General features: G+C 42.5%; 1 protein-coding gene and 1 long non-coding RNA gene across 2 annotated transcripts in view; one reads left to right on the top strand and one right to left on the bottom strand.

Annotated features, from left to right (window-relative positions):
• LOC306661353 overlaps positions 1–15,194 on the bottom strand; it is an 84,427-nt gene that overhangs the window by 45,973 nt on the left and 23,260 nt on the right. The gene's annotated exons all lie outside the window — the stretch shown is intronic.
• ADA2 (adenosine deaminase 2) overlaps positions 1–15,194 on the top strand; it is a 37,981-nt gene that overhangs the window by 9,225 nt on the left and 13,562 nt on the right. The window contains exon 3 of the mRNA XM_079140235.1: positions 3,334–3,544. Coding sequence (XP_078996361.1) covers positions 3,334–3,544 — 211 coding nt within the window. The remainder of the gene's footprint in view (positions 1–3,333; positions 3,545–15,194) is intronic.

Below are 15,194 nucleotides of genomic sequence, written 5' to 3' on the forward strand. Positions count from 1 at the left end.
AAAAATGTTCAACATCTCTAGTAATAAGAGAAATGCAAATCAAAACCACCCTAAGATTCCATCTGACCCCAATTAGAATGGCGATTATCAAGAATACGAGCAACAACAGGTGTTGGCGAGGATGTGGGGAGAAAGGTACACTCATACACTGCTGGTGGGGCTGCAAATTAGTGCAGCCACTCTGGAAAGCAGTGTGGCGATTCCTTAGAAAACTTGGAATGGACCCTCCATTTGACCCAGCTATCCCACTCCTTGGCCTATACCCAAAGGACTTAAAATCAGCATACTACAGAGATACAGCCACATCAATGTTCATAGCTGCTCAATTCACAATAGCCAGACTGTGGAACCAACCTAGATGCCCTTCAATTGATGAGTGGATAAAGAAACTGTGGTATATATACACAATGGAATACTACTCAGCTATAAAGAATGATAAAATTATGGCATTTACAGGCAAATGGATGAAATTGGAGAATATCATGCTAAGTGAGATAAGCCAATCTCAAAAAGCCAAAGGACGAATGATATCACTAATAAGTGGAGGATGACACATAATGGGTGGGAGGGACTGGTTAGTGTTAGGGTTAGAGTTAGGGTTAGGGAGGGGGGCAAGTATGGAGGAAGGAAGTACTGTATAGAGGGTAAAGAGGGGTGGGAGGGGTGGGGGGAAGGGAAAAAATAACAGAATGAATCAAACAACATTACTCTATGTAAATTTATGATTACACAAATGGTATGCCTTTACGCCATGTACAAACAGAGAAACAACATGTATCCCATTTGTTTACAATAAAAAAAAAAAAAAAAGAGAAATGCAAATCAAAACCACCCTAAGATTCCATCTGACCCCAATTAGAATGGCGATTATCAAGAATACGAGCAACAACAGGTGTTGGCGAGAATGTGGGGAGAAGTACACTCATACATTGCTGGTGGGGCTGCAAATTAGTGCAGCCACTCTGGAAAGCAGTGTGGAGATTCCTTAGAAAACTTGGAATGGACCCTCCATTTGACCCAGCTATCCCACTCCTTGGCCTATACCCAAAGGACTTAAAATCAGCATACTACAGAGATACAGCCACATCAATGTTCATAGCTGCTCAATTCACAATAGCCAGACTGTGGAACCAACCTAGATGCCCTTCAATTGATGAGTGGATAAAGAAACTGTGGTATATATATATATACAATGGAATATTACTCAGCCATAAAGAATGATAAAATTATGGCATTTGCAGGCAAATGGATGAAATTGGAGAATATCATGTTAAGTGAGATAAGCCAATCTCAAAAAGCCAAAGGACGAATGATATCGCTAATAAGTGGAGGATGACACATAATGGGGGGGAGGGAAGGGTTAGTGTTAGGGTTAGAGTTAGGGTTAGGGAGGGGGGCAAGTATGGAGGAAGGAAGTACTGTATAGAGGGTAAAGAGGGGTGGGAGGGGTGGGGGGAAGGGAAAAAATAACAGAATGAATCAAACAACATTACTCTATGTAAATTTATGATTACACAAATGGTATGCCTTTACGCCATGTACAAACAGAGAAACAACATGTATCCCATTTGTTTACAAAAAAAAAAAAAAAAAAAATCCCAGTGGCTCAGGAGGTGGAGGCATGAAGATGACAGGTTCTAAGCCAGCCTCAGCAATTTAGCAAGGATGAAAGCAACTTAGTGATACCTGGTCTGTAAATAAAAATACAAAAAAGGGCTGGGGATATGACTCAGTGGTTGAGGCCCCTGGGTCCAATCCCTGGTGCCAAAAAAAAAAAAAAAAAAAAAAAGAATAAAAATTTAAAAAGAAAAGAAAATAAAAAGGTCTGGGGATAGAGGATATGGCATTGTGGTTAAGCACCCCTGGGTTCAATCTATAGTATCAAAAGTGGCGGGGGGAAGTGGCTGGGGATATAGCTCAGTGGTTACATGCCCCTAGGTTCAATCCCCCAATACCAATAAATAAATAAATAAATAATAAATAAATAAATAAATAGATAGATAAATGACCTATCTCTAAATATAGTCACATTGAAGGTTAGGACTTCAACATATGCACTTGGGGAGTGCTGTGAGAAACATGCTCACCTGTCCAAACCCAAAGGGGCTCAGAGACACAAGGTGTAGCCAAAAGAGCACGGTCTTAGTGATGGTCTTGCAAGATTGGTGTCTGAGTGAGCAGGCACACCCACAGCAGTTACCATCAGCATTGTATCCCCTAGTGCACGAGGTCCTTCCCCTGGTTCCTCATTGGCTGAGTACTATGGGGTACACCATCTTCCCCACTGTCGCCTAGGTTTTACTGTCTTCTGTTGGGTTATTTAAAGAAATATAACTTTGATTATTCCCACCTCCTTTTGTTTCCTTGTGGGAAAGTCTAATTGGGGCAAGTACATTCTCACATATGTGGAGCTCTTACTTCTTTACCTAAGTGACTGTTTCTTAACAGCGATTTTTGTCTCTGATGGTCAGGCAACTTCTTCCCTTACCTCCTGTTTGTCAAAGGGCAGTTCAAGTGCATGGACTTTGGATCTGCCACACCCATAGGCTATGGTACTATTGTGTGAGTTAACTGCTTAGATCCTTCCACCCAGTTTTATTTCCCCTCCAGCTGCCATTCTTACATCCCAATTTTATATTTAAGGCTAAATACTGTATTCTGAAAATGGATCACTGGACTTTGTATTTCTCACAGTGGAGACACAATTCATTTTGTTATAACCATACCTCTCCCCAAAGAGAGGTTAGTCTAGGATGTGAGTACAATGGGGTCAGGTTAGCCAAATATGTGGAAGAACAGGAGAGCCTGGTTGGTGTGCACTCCCTCTTGAGCTCAGAGTAAGCAACCAGCTACATAGCCACTGGATGTGGGCTTACATCAGAAAGCCCAAGGCTGGCCAGGCTTCGTAGGATATGGTTGTAATCCCAGCTACTCAGGAGGCCGAGGCATGAGATTGCAAATTTGAGGACAGCCTCAGTTATTTGAGGACTTTATCTTAAAATACAATCAAAAAGGACTAGGGATGTAGCTCAATGGTAGTGTTTGCCTAGCATGTATGAAGCCCTGAGTTCAGTCTCCAGAACTGCAAAAACAAACAAGCAAAAAAAAACCCTAGTATTCTTCCCTTCGCCTCTTCCAGGTCTCTGCTCTTTAGGATGTATCCTGGTTGATTCCTGGAGGCAATGCCCTGAATCTTCCTTAACTCCCGCTCTTCTTTTTTCTTTTTCTTTTTTGCATGTTAGTAATAGAACCTAGGGTTTTGTGCATGATAGGCAAGTGCTCTCCCAATGAGCTACGCACCCCAGCCTTTATTTCCTCTTCTGTATCCTGTAGCTTGCTGAGGGCTTTCACTATGGTGACCAAGAACCCTGAGAAGATTTATCCCAACGAAGATGCCCTGCGGACAAAGTTTCAATACATCTTCCTCTCCATCTCTGGCCTTGTCCATCACGCTCCAGTGTTCAAAGACTATATCTTCCAGGGCCTGAAGGAGTTCCACCAGGATAATGTGTTCTTCCTGGAGATCAGAACCATGTTGTGGCCGGTGAGCCCAGATCTCTCCTCTTTTTTTCTTTTGCGTTGTCTTGACCCTCAGATCTTGCCTGGTGGAAGACTGAGTGCTCATGAATGTATAACCCAGACTTCTGGTACAAAAGTATATGTCTTTTCCAGGGACCACTGTGAGCAAGGAAATTGGAGATGGACTGGTCTAGCCCCAGCAAAATGGTGACCACAACCCTCTTTGTCCTTTTACTTACCTCCCTTTTCTCATGACTCCCCATTTCTCACTTCCACCATGATATTCAATGCCTCCTGGGTTCTGATCTTGGCCTCTGAGAAGTGCTCATGCTTGACTCTTTCTTGTTTTGGTCCATTACACATCCAAATTTATTCACTTAGGAAGGATGATGCTCTTGGTATGGGGACAGTTGATAAATGTGGTACATGGATCTCATTGCATGTGATATTAGGAATGGGTGAGTCCCTGTGGGGTCCTTTTTGTGGAGTGTGGTTACATTTTCGGAGGGAGGCATGCTAGGGAATAAACCCAGGGGTATTCCACCATTAAACTACACCCCCAGCTTTCTTTGGCTTTTATTTCAAGACACGGTCTTTCTAAGTTGCCCAGGCTGGCCTTGAACTTGCAATCCTTCTGTCTCAGTCTCCTGAATTGATGGGATTACAGGCAGGGACTACCATGCCAAGCTACATGGTTACTTTTTCTTTCTTTCTTTCTTTCTTTTTTTAATTCTCAGTACTGAGAATTGAACCCAGGGCCACTTTACCAGTGAGATACATCCTCAGTCTTTTTATTTTATTTTGAGACAGGGTCTTGCTAAGTTTCTGGAACTGGCCTTGAATTTGTGATCCTCTTGCCTCAGCCTCCCAAGTCTCTGGAATTACAGGCATACACAATTGTGCCCAACACTGTCTTGTTTCTTGATTGTCCCATTATAAATACATCCTCCCTGATGTCCCCTTAAATCTTTCTGCATCCAACCTTCTCTTTCTCTCAGGTGCTATATGTTGAACCCAGGGTCATGCACATGCTAAGCACATTTTCTATCACTGAGCTACATCCTCAGCCCCCTAACTTCTTTAATCTCCCTAAATATGTTTTGTATGTGTATGACTTCCAGTGTTGGTAGACTGAAAGTGCAATTCTTTGGCATGTAATAAGAACCTCTCACAGTTCAGAGTATATTTGCTAGCTGGGGTTGTAGCTCAGTGGTAGAGAGCTTGCCTAGCAAATGTGAAGCCCTGGGTTCTATCCTCAGTACCACATAAAAATAAATAAAATACAGGTATTGTGACAATTCAGAGTATATTCACTCATTTAAACCTTAGTCAGTATCAGACATTGTGCTTGGTGCCAGGTGTACAAAGGCATCTGTATAAGAGTGTCACGTGCTCTCAAGAACAACAGTTTCTGGGCAGGAGACTCACATATTGGAGCAGATATTCTTGTAGATATTGTGAATTTATCAGCTATTTTCTTTCTTTCTTTTTTTTTTTTTTGGTTGGGGGCAAGTACTGGGATTGAACTTGGACACTTGACCCCTGAGCCATCTATCCAGTCCTATTTATTTTATTTTATTTTATTTTATTTGGAGATAGGGTCTCACTGAGTTGCTTAGTGCCTTGCTTTTGCTGAGGTTGGCTTTGAACTCATGATCCTCCTGCTTCAGCCTCCAGAGGCACTGGATTATCTGCGTGCACCACTGTGCCCAGATTATCAACTGTTCTTGTAGAAATAAAGATCTACCTATAGGGTATAGAGAGAAGAAAAAGAAAGAAATAGTGTTACCTGGTAGGTAGGGGGAAAAGACTGAATGTGCATCATAGAGGAAGAAGAAAGCTCCAGTGTATTCTGGAAGGTGAGTATGGGTCCACTGAGTTGAAGGGTAAATATAGGGAAGCGATTCCACTAATGGGAGCAATATAAATGAGGATATAGGGTTGGAGATATAGTTTAGTGACAGAGCATTTACCTAACATGTTCAAGGCCCTGGGTTCTATCCCTAACATCATAAAAACAAAACAAACAATGAAGGTATAGATTCCATACACACTTATTTGGAATCTATTTGGAACTATAAGGAACTCACCATGATTATGTCATAAAACCCTAGGGGTACTCGTTAAAAATAGGACTGGAATCCAGGAGTGGTGGAGCATTGCCTGTAATCCCAGGAACTCAGGAGGCCAGGGCAGGAGGATCGCAAGTTAAAGCCAGGCTGAGCAACTTGGAGAGTTCTTGTCTCAAAATAAAAAAATAAAAAGTCCTGGGGATAGAGCTCAGTGGTGGAGCGCCTGCCCATGGGTTTAATTCCTAGAACTGTAAGCAAACAAACAGAAAAAAGCCCATTGAATTTGGAAATTAGCAGATCATTGAGTAGTTTCAGTGATGTGCCAAGAGAAGCACAATTTCTAGGAATAGAAACATGAAATGCAGTTGCTAAGTTGGAACCAGGTTTGGTTGATTAAATACCTTGACTGTGTGACTGTGATTTGAGAGAAAATAAGTTGAGGTAGATAGACAGGAACACAGGATCCAAGAGATTTCTATTTAGGATGGGAGAGACTGCACACATAGGGAAGGATTATGGAGAAGTTAAAAATAGAAGCGAGAAAGGCCTAAGGACCTGAGGATGTGATTTAGTGGTAGAACATTAGGCTAGCATGTACCCTGGATTTTTTTCCCGTTTTTTTTTTTTTGAGTGGGGGTTGGGGGGCAGGTACCAGGGATTGAACTCAGGAACATTTGACCACTGAGCCCCAGCCCCAGCCCTATTTATTTATTTATTTGGTTTTTACTTAGAGACAGGGTCTCACTGAATTGCTTAGTGTCTTGCTTTTGCTGAGGCTAACTTTGAACTCAAAATCCTCCTTTCTCAGCCTCCCAATGTTCTGGGATGACAGGCATGCGCCACCACGCCTGGCTCCCATATTTCTTAATTGGTACATTATAGTCCTACATAATGGTGGGATTTGTTATTATGTATTCATATATGCATATAATATCACAATATAATTTGTGCCCTGGACTTGATCCCTAGCACTAATAGAAAAATGAAAACATCAATTAAGAAAGAGAGTAAAGATGTAATGTTCCCCTTGGGACAAAAGAAGAGGTCATCCCAGTGCCCAAGGAGTGAGAATGCCCTTGAATCAGAGAAAGATCTGAAAGACTCGTAAAGGCTGGTGTGGGGTAGATGCAGGCATTGGAGGAAATGGAGGGGTTGCTGAGGGAGAAGACCCTTCTCTGTCTCTCCTGTGTTTTTGTAATGATTGAGGAGGGTACAGCCCCTGGATGAAGAGCTATGAAGGGGAAAGTGGTGGATACCTCCTGGGAGATGAGACAGTTACTGATCCCAGATAGTTACCATAAGATTCCCTGAAGATACTGAGGGCCAGTCCAGGTTGGAGACAGGATTCTGTATAAGTCCCCACACTAAAAAAAAAAAAAAAAATCTGCCTTTAGAGTCTTGCATTTTGTCCAGAAGCAAAGGATGACTGAGATTTCAGGTGTGTGAGATGGACTTGAGCTGGGGGGAGCTGACATTCCGAGGTGAGGAGAGCAGTCTTAGATAAGCACATACAACTAGGAAATTCTTTTGATGAGTATAGTGAAGAGACCATTCCTGATAATTTTGGGGGCAGGGAGATATAGGGTGTTGGTATGGGTAGGATTCCTGAATGTTCTATCGAATAGGCTCACAAAGAGTTAAACTGGTTAAAGGATTTTGGAGGTTTGGGGAAAGTGACCTTTGGGTAGAGTCTCCTCTCTATCATCATTATGAGTTTTGAGTGCTGGTAATTGATCCTGCTGTATACTAGGAAGTGCTCTAACACTCAGCCCCAATTCTCCTCTACATTGTATCCAAAGTAGTATGTTTTTTCATTCAAATACTTAGTGAGTATACAAAACCTTTGTGACTGATCTTTGAGTTTATGGAAGGGTCCACAGGGTGGCAGTATTGTGGTTTTGTTTCTATAGTCTCGATAGACTCAGAAATTTTATCATAAGTGTACCCAGAAGTCATAGGGCTCCTGAGACCTGATTCATATTGACCAAATTCATAAGAGATGGATGTATAAATAAGAAACTCAGAATGCTGTTTTCAGAGAAAACTATCAGGCAGACCACACATTTATGCTTCCTAATCAGGAATTTTTCTCCTTGAAGCCAAATTACAGTCAGAAGGTTGATGAGCTAGATCCCTAATGAGTCCTGTCACTGGGTTCTGAGAATCTAAGGGATTCAGTAACAGTTTTCTTAAAGTTTGAAAAATCTGATGAACCCTTTTCCTAAGGAGGGAAAAACGTCTACAATTTGACCTCCCCTTCCCCCACCTTTTTGGCACTGAGATGGAACCTAGCATACTTTACAACTAAGCTACATCCCCAATACTACTTCTTTTCTTTTTTGGTATTGGTGATTGAACCACTGGATGCTTAACCCAGCCCTTTTAATTTTTTAAAATTTGAGACAGGGTCTCACTGATGCTTAGGACCTTGCTAAGTTGCTGAGGCTTACTTTGAATTGCAATCCTCCTGCCTCAGTCTTTGAGATTTACAAGTGTGTGCCACTGCATCTGGCTTGCTTATTTATTTATTTATAATTTTGAGACAGGGTCTTGATAAGTTACCCAGGCAGGCATTGAAGTTGGCTTCCTTCCTCAGCCTCCTGAGTCCCTGGAATTAGAGGCCTGTGCCATCTTGCTGGGCATACATTGACTAGTACATTATTTTCACATGTATCCATTTATATCTAAAAATGAAACAAACATTTATGGAAACACTGTAATGTACAGTGGCTGATGTTTCTGCATTGTTTCTTTTTAAAAAGCTCTGGTTGGGGCTCATAAATTGACTTTTATCCCATTTTGAGTTAGTGTTCTATGACACTGTACAATGAAGGATACACCTGCCCTCAAGATCAGTTATTATAGTTTGCAGGTTCCATCTCCCTTTCCCTTAATTGGAGGTAATTAATTAATTAATCAAGTCTCAACTCTCACTTTTCTGTGCATCCTGGGTTGAGTTCTCCTTTTCCTTTGGTATGGTAATGTCCTCAAGAAGGTTTGACGGAGGTGGGCCCTGGAGGGTCCTTTCTCTCCACTTGGGTTTGTTGTTTGTTTTATAGTTCACTCTCTGGGTCCAGATTTCTAGTTGTTTTGAGGTTTCCTGGCTTTTGTTTGTTTGTTTTTGTGGTACCGGGAACGGAACCTATGGTTTGGTGCATACTATTTAGTTGCTCTACTGCTGAGCCCTATTTCTGAATTCTTGAAAAGTGAGAAGAGGACCTTACCTTTGACCTTTTTCACTGAGCTTGTAAGCAAAGTAGATAAGAACCAGGCACAAATAATGCTTTTTTTTCTCTTCTTTTTTTGGTGGAGGGAGATTATGGGACTAAACTAAGGAACTCTATCACTGAGCTACTATATCCCTAGCCCGGTTTTTTAGTTTTTATTTTGAGACAGAGTTTCACTATGTTGCCAAGGCTGGTCTTGGACTTGCAAACCTTCTCCCTTAGCTTCCAGAATCACTGGGATTACAGGTGTGCACCATGGCACTGAGCAAAAATAATTCTCTTAGTTTTCTGGGGTTGGTTCATCTTCTCTTGAGAAAAGAACTTCTGGGTGGACACAGTGGTACATGCAGTGACTTTGGAGGCTGAGGCAAGAGAATCATGAATTCAAGAGCAGCCTGAGTAAATTAGCAAGACTTTGTCTCAAAATAAAATTAAAAGGCTGGGGATGTAACTCTATTGGGTTAGAGCATTTGCCTAGCTTGCATGAGACCCTGGGTTCAATCCCCAGTACTGGAAAGAAAAGAAGGTAGAGAGTTGGCATTGGGCCTGGCCTAAGTATATGGAAGAAACTGCACTTCAAACAATAATTGATTTCCATGCTTAGAAACTCTCCTATCTCCTTGCAGGGTCTCCTCCCTATCTAGGTCCTTATTCCTCTCTGGGCACAGTGCTTTCACCTACTTCTGAGACTCTCCCATTTGACCTCTCCCTCCTTAGTCTCCCTGTAATGTTTATGTCTAGCATCCTGTAGGTGTCTTCTTGTCTTATTTATGACCTAATGTAAAAGCCCCGATAAATCGCTTGATTATGATTTATCTCAGATTGGCACCAAATCATATATTGCCTAATATTCTCAGCAGGCAACAAATGAGATAAGTGTGCTTGTGGATGGTGCCCTCAAACTTTGCAATACAAGGGCTGTGTGTGTGGCTCAGTGGTAGAGCCCCTGCTTAATATGTGCTAGAAATTGGATTGAAGGATTTCAATCCCTAACACCACCAAAAAGCAAAAACAAAAACAAAAAGTCTTGAAGTACATATGAATAATTTGAAAATGCTGCCTAAATTCTGTTTTTAGACCCTGACCTCCAGGATCCTAATTCTGTGTAGCCTGGTAGGGCCAGGGAAGCTGCAAAGTTAACTAGCTCTACTCTTCCACCCACTCCTGGTGATTCTAAATGCAGATCACGTTTTGAAAGAGAACAAGGGCAACTTGACCTTTACAAAGCACTTTACCTGCAATGTCTTTTTGGAGCCTTGCAACCCTGTTTTAGAGAAGATGGTAATTCATTTTACAGATGTGGAGACTGAGGCTCAGAAAAGTCAAAGAACTTGATTAAGATCACATTGGTTACCAGGGGTGACCAGATCAATCGAGGTCAAGGCTCCTAAATTCAATGATCTCCTCATTGTGCCAGGCTCTTAGAATATCATAGCAGCCTGAGAGGGCATCTGGCTTCAGTGTTAGGACTTTCTGAGGAAAATGATATCCCCTAGGATGGGCTGAGCTGATGCTTGACCTAGACTGGAACTGGCCCCTGTTATGCAACTCCTGTCAGCCTTTTTGGTATGGGGCTGAAGAGAAAGACTTCAACACTTGCAGAAGCTGAGGGAAACAGAAGGAGGAAGAAAATGGCTGAGAGGGTGTGGGCCTTGGTTTGATTGAAGGCTGTTACTTTCATCTTGAGCAAGACAGGGATGTACTTGGGGGAAGATGCTGAGAAATTGGATTGGAGGGCCAGAGAGAAGTGACAGAGTACTAGTTTTTCTGTTCCATCCTGCCCCTCTTTGTGGTGAGTTATTTTCTACTTCCTGAGCCAGTGGTGGAGAGAGAAGGGAATAGGCCTGCCTCCCATCTTCTCTCCTTACTCTGCCCAGCCCCCAGCAGCCCCTGGCCAGGCTTTCCAGAAGGTGAAGGGCTGCTGGGATTTCAGCTTCTGGTTGAAGCTGAGGGGGATGGGATTTAGCCATTTATTCTAGCCTGACCCAGGAACAAAGGCCTCTTGCAATGGAGAGTCTAGGCCTTAATGCCCCCCATTAGCCAGAGTAAGGGGGAGGCATCAATACATTAACAACTAAAAACAATCTGCACTGGAATTCTTTTGCTGAGCCCCATTACCTCCCCCTTCTAGGTCTTGGGCTGATTCAGGGCCTGGGGATGATGTTGATGGACTATCCTGGCTGCTCGGGCTCCTATTGTGTTACTAATGCTCGATAACAAAGGCTACTTGCCTCTAGCAACAGTCGCTGGGCGGGTCTTATCTCCTGGGCTCCAGTCCCTGCCCCCACTGCCAGAATCTGAGGCCCCGACTGGGTCTGGTGGAGCTCTTAGAAGACCCAAGAGGCTTCCAACAGGCAACTGCCCTCCCTTCTGATGGGAGAGTTTAGGAGGGAGACATGGCAGTGGCTGGAAAAACCCATGGTGGTCGTTGCCAGACATTTTCTTGACCATCACTTGTATAACAAGCCCCAATAGTGCCCCCAGTCTTGTGCTTTTCTGGCATTTTTAGCAAATCCTTCATTAAAAACTCCACCTGGTTCCCTGCTGAAGTGACCACTGTGTCCCATTATTGGTGTCACCGATGTCATGAATATTCACCCTTTTAAATGTTCCCCTCTATAGTAGAAAAATTGTGCTATTTGCTTGTCTGTGAAATTCATGAAACGGTAGGTCTTAACTCAAGGTGTACAGTTATATGTTATTATTGCCTGAGAAGTTGAGGAAAAAACAAAACAAAACAGGTTGTACTCCCAGATATTTGGATTTGATTGGCCTGAGTAGAACTCAGGCATTTTGCTCTTCTTACATATTGCCATGTGCAGCCAAGGGTGACACTTTATTTATTTATTTATTTATTTTTTGTACTAGGGATTGAACTCAGGGGCACACAGTCACTGAGCCACATCCCCAGCCCTATTTTGTATTTTAGTTAGAGACAGGGTCTTACTGAGATGCTTATTGCCTCACTGTTGCTGAGGCTGGCTTTGAACTCATGACTCTCCTGCCTCAGCCTCTAGTGACAAGACTGTCACTAGAATAACAGTGATAGTTCCATAAGTTTTCAATTCTCCAATTAAACTATAGCTAAAATTGAGACTGATGGTAGAGTGCTTACCTAGCATGCCTGAGTTCCTGTTTCATCACAACCAGCATAAAAAACAAAACAAACAAAAAAAACCCCTGCTATATCTAAATAATATGACTTGAATATGGCACACTGAGTTGGGTGCAGTGACACACCTCTAATCCCAGAGATTCAGCCTCAGCAATTTAATGAGAGTAGCTTAGTGGTAGAACACCCCTGGGTTCAATACACAATTTCCAAAACAACAACAAAAACTCCAGCACACTGAACTTACTTAAGATTATTTGCAAAAAATTGGGGGTGAGGGGATCCTGGCGATATAACCCAGGGCTTTGCACATGCTATGTATGTGGTCTACCATGGAGCTACACCCCCATCCCCCCATAGAAGCTTTCTGTATCACTTAGTCTTAGATAAAAGACTGCACTACCTATTTGTACTTAGAAACAGTAAAATTCTTAGATATTAACTCATCTTCCTACCATAACTACAGGTTTATTATGCTTTTCTAGATCTAGTGATAAAGATTTGTAATCATGATACCATTATTATCAATAGTTATCATTTCTCCCAACTATCTGGGAGGCTAAGTTAGGAGGATAAGCAAGTTCAAGGCCAGCCTCAGCAAATTAGCAAGACCCTGCCTCAAAATTAAAAATAATAAAGGTGTGGGAATGTACTTCATTGGCAGAGCTACCCTGAGTTCAATCCTCACTATCACCAGAAAATAAGTTATCATTTCTGAGTGCTTTACAAATATTAACTTCTAAACAATTTTTAAAAATATTTTTCAGATGCTGATAGACCTTTATTTTATTCATTTATATAACAGTGGTGCTGAGAATAAAACCTGGTGCCTCACACATGCTAGGCAAGCACTCTACCACTGAGCCACAACCCCAGCCGAACTTCTAAACATTTGATCTTACAATAACCCTCTGAGGCATGACTGACTGGAGACAGTGTGTCTCCCCTGGGAGCCTGAATCCAGAAGCCCACCGGAAGCCTCCAACCAGCTGAGCCCTTCCCCAAATGCCTGCCTTCATTAGCAGAATCAATGCACACTGGCATGTGGTCCTGAGAAGTGGTAGGTCTCCCCAACCCAGAGGACCTTCTTCTCCTTGCAGTGGGGTATTGTTGAGCATTCAGATTGGGTCCAAGATGTGCCTGGCAAACCTGCAATTTCTGTGCCAGAGGTCAGAGCTGCAGAGGCACAGGGCCCTGACAACCCTGGAAGAGATTTACTGGGGCACCAAGGAACTAGAAAGTGCTCTGAAAGTTGTTTCAGCATCTGCAACCCAGGGAGCCAGACCCTGCCTTCTTGGTACTCTGTGCTATGGGGACAAGCAGTGTGCACGGAATCTGGGGAGGTAGGTGTCCCAGCTTCTTCAGTGATAAGCACAAGATTGTCAGGACCGATGATTTGGAATCACCACCATTTCAAGTCCCTGTCGCCCTGGTTGCCTCATTTGCATATCTCTGCATACTTGATTAATAATTGTCAGTTTTTTCTTTCTTATCCAAGGGCTCTTTACCACTGAGCTACATCTCCAGCCTTTTCATTTTTTATTTTGAGACAGGGTCTTGCTAAATTGCTTAGGTTCTCACTAAACTTCTGGGGCTGTCCTAGAACTTGGAATCCTTCTGCCTCAGCTTCCTGAATCAATGGAATTATATGCATGTGCCACTGAACCAGTGGGGTGTGACCTTGAAAAGAATCATGGTGCACTAGTTGCTTTCTGTCTGTTTTCTTCCTGGTTGCCAGGAGGTGAGTAGCTTCCTCTGCCATAAGCTCTTGCCATGAAATTTGGGAAGGTAGGAATGCCAGCTTTGACACAAGCACTGTGTAATAAGTGACTCACCATGGTCCCAGAAGCAAAAGGGCCAGGAGACTGAAACCTCCAAAATAAACCTTCTTTTTTTTTTTTTTTTTTTTTTTTTTTTTTTTGCTACTGAGGATTTAAACCAGGGGTACTTTACCACTGAGTTGCATTCCCAGATCTTTTATATATATTTTGTTTAGAGGCAAGTTCTCACTAAGTTGCTGAGGGCCTTGCTCAATTGCTGAGGCTGACCCTGAACTTGTAATCCTCCTTCCTTAAGCCCCAAGTAGCTGGGATTGCCAGCATGCACCACTGTGCCTGGCAACCTTTCATTTTTGTAAGTTTATTATCTCAGGTATTTGTTATGGCAATGCCAAACTAGTAGACTGGGGGCTTGGTACTTTTAAATTTCCTGGGGACAGTATTCTTCTTAAATTAATGTTTATTTATGAAGCAATAACTTGGGTACTATAGGAGAGAAGGTGGGTTCATTAAAACTACATGAACTTTACCCTCAGGGATTTCTTTCTTTTTTGGGGGTGGTGCTGGAGTGAATGCAGGGCCTTACATCATACAAGGTAAGCACTCTACCAACTGAGCTATAGTCTTAGCCACCCTCAGGAGTTTCTAACCCAGTTGGGATACGTGGGCAGGTGGCTCAGATAATGTCAGAGCAGTGAAGATGTAGGACAAACTTCTATTCTTCCCTGCTACAAATCAGCTGGGTGATGTTAAGACAATTTCAAGTTACAATTTTGAGTTGGGTTAGTACAATGGTTCTCAAACTTTCTGGCTCCATAATGTCATTCTTAAAATATTTTAAGGATCCTAGAAAACTTCTGTTTGTGTGGATTATATCTGTTGTTATATCCTATATTAGATATGAAAATTGAGAAAATCTTCAAAAATGCAAGACTACACAAGTGCAGGAGCCATAACTTCTTAGAATGGTATCATCACACATGATACAACTTCAGGAAACTTCTGTACATTTATGAGAGAGTGACAGTGAAAAAGACGGATGACATCTTAAGATTACTATGAAAAGAGGGTTTCCTTTGTTTTGTTTGGCAGGCTTGCTACTTAATTGTCTTCAGCTCAAAATAGTGGCAAAGTGGCACATTTTAGTGTGGCCTATTTTGATTTCCTTCAGTAAATAATAATAATAATCAGCAATACCAGATACTGAGTTAATAGACTCTAAGTTGCAGGGAGTGGCCTTTTGTGGCAAGGGATAATATGCCAGGCTTCACAGGGTAGCAGCAGAGGGAACCGAAAGCAAAGACCAATAGGGCCAAACTGCCCACTCACCACAACTCCCCCAACCCATGCCACAGAGAAGGATCCTGAGATCAAGAGCAAAAAGGTTACTCTTGGGTCATGGGGAGATGAGGGGATTTGGAGCTACTGCCCAAAGACAAAGGCAGCACCTGGTGAGGTGCAGCTGGTGCATTCAGGGCATACAGGG

Source organism: Sciurus vulgaris, assembly GCF_902686455.1.
Source record: "Sciurus vulgaris genome assembly, chromosome: 5".
Classification (NCBI taxonomy): domain Eukaryota; kingdom Metazoa; phylum Chordata; class Mammalia; order Rodentia; family Sciuridae; genus Sciurus; species Sciurus vulgaris.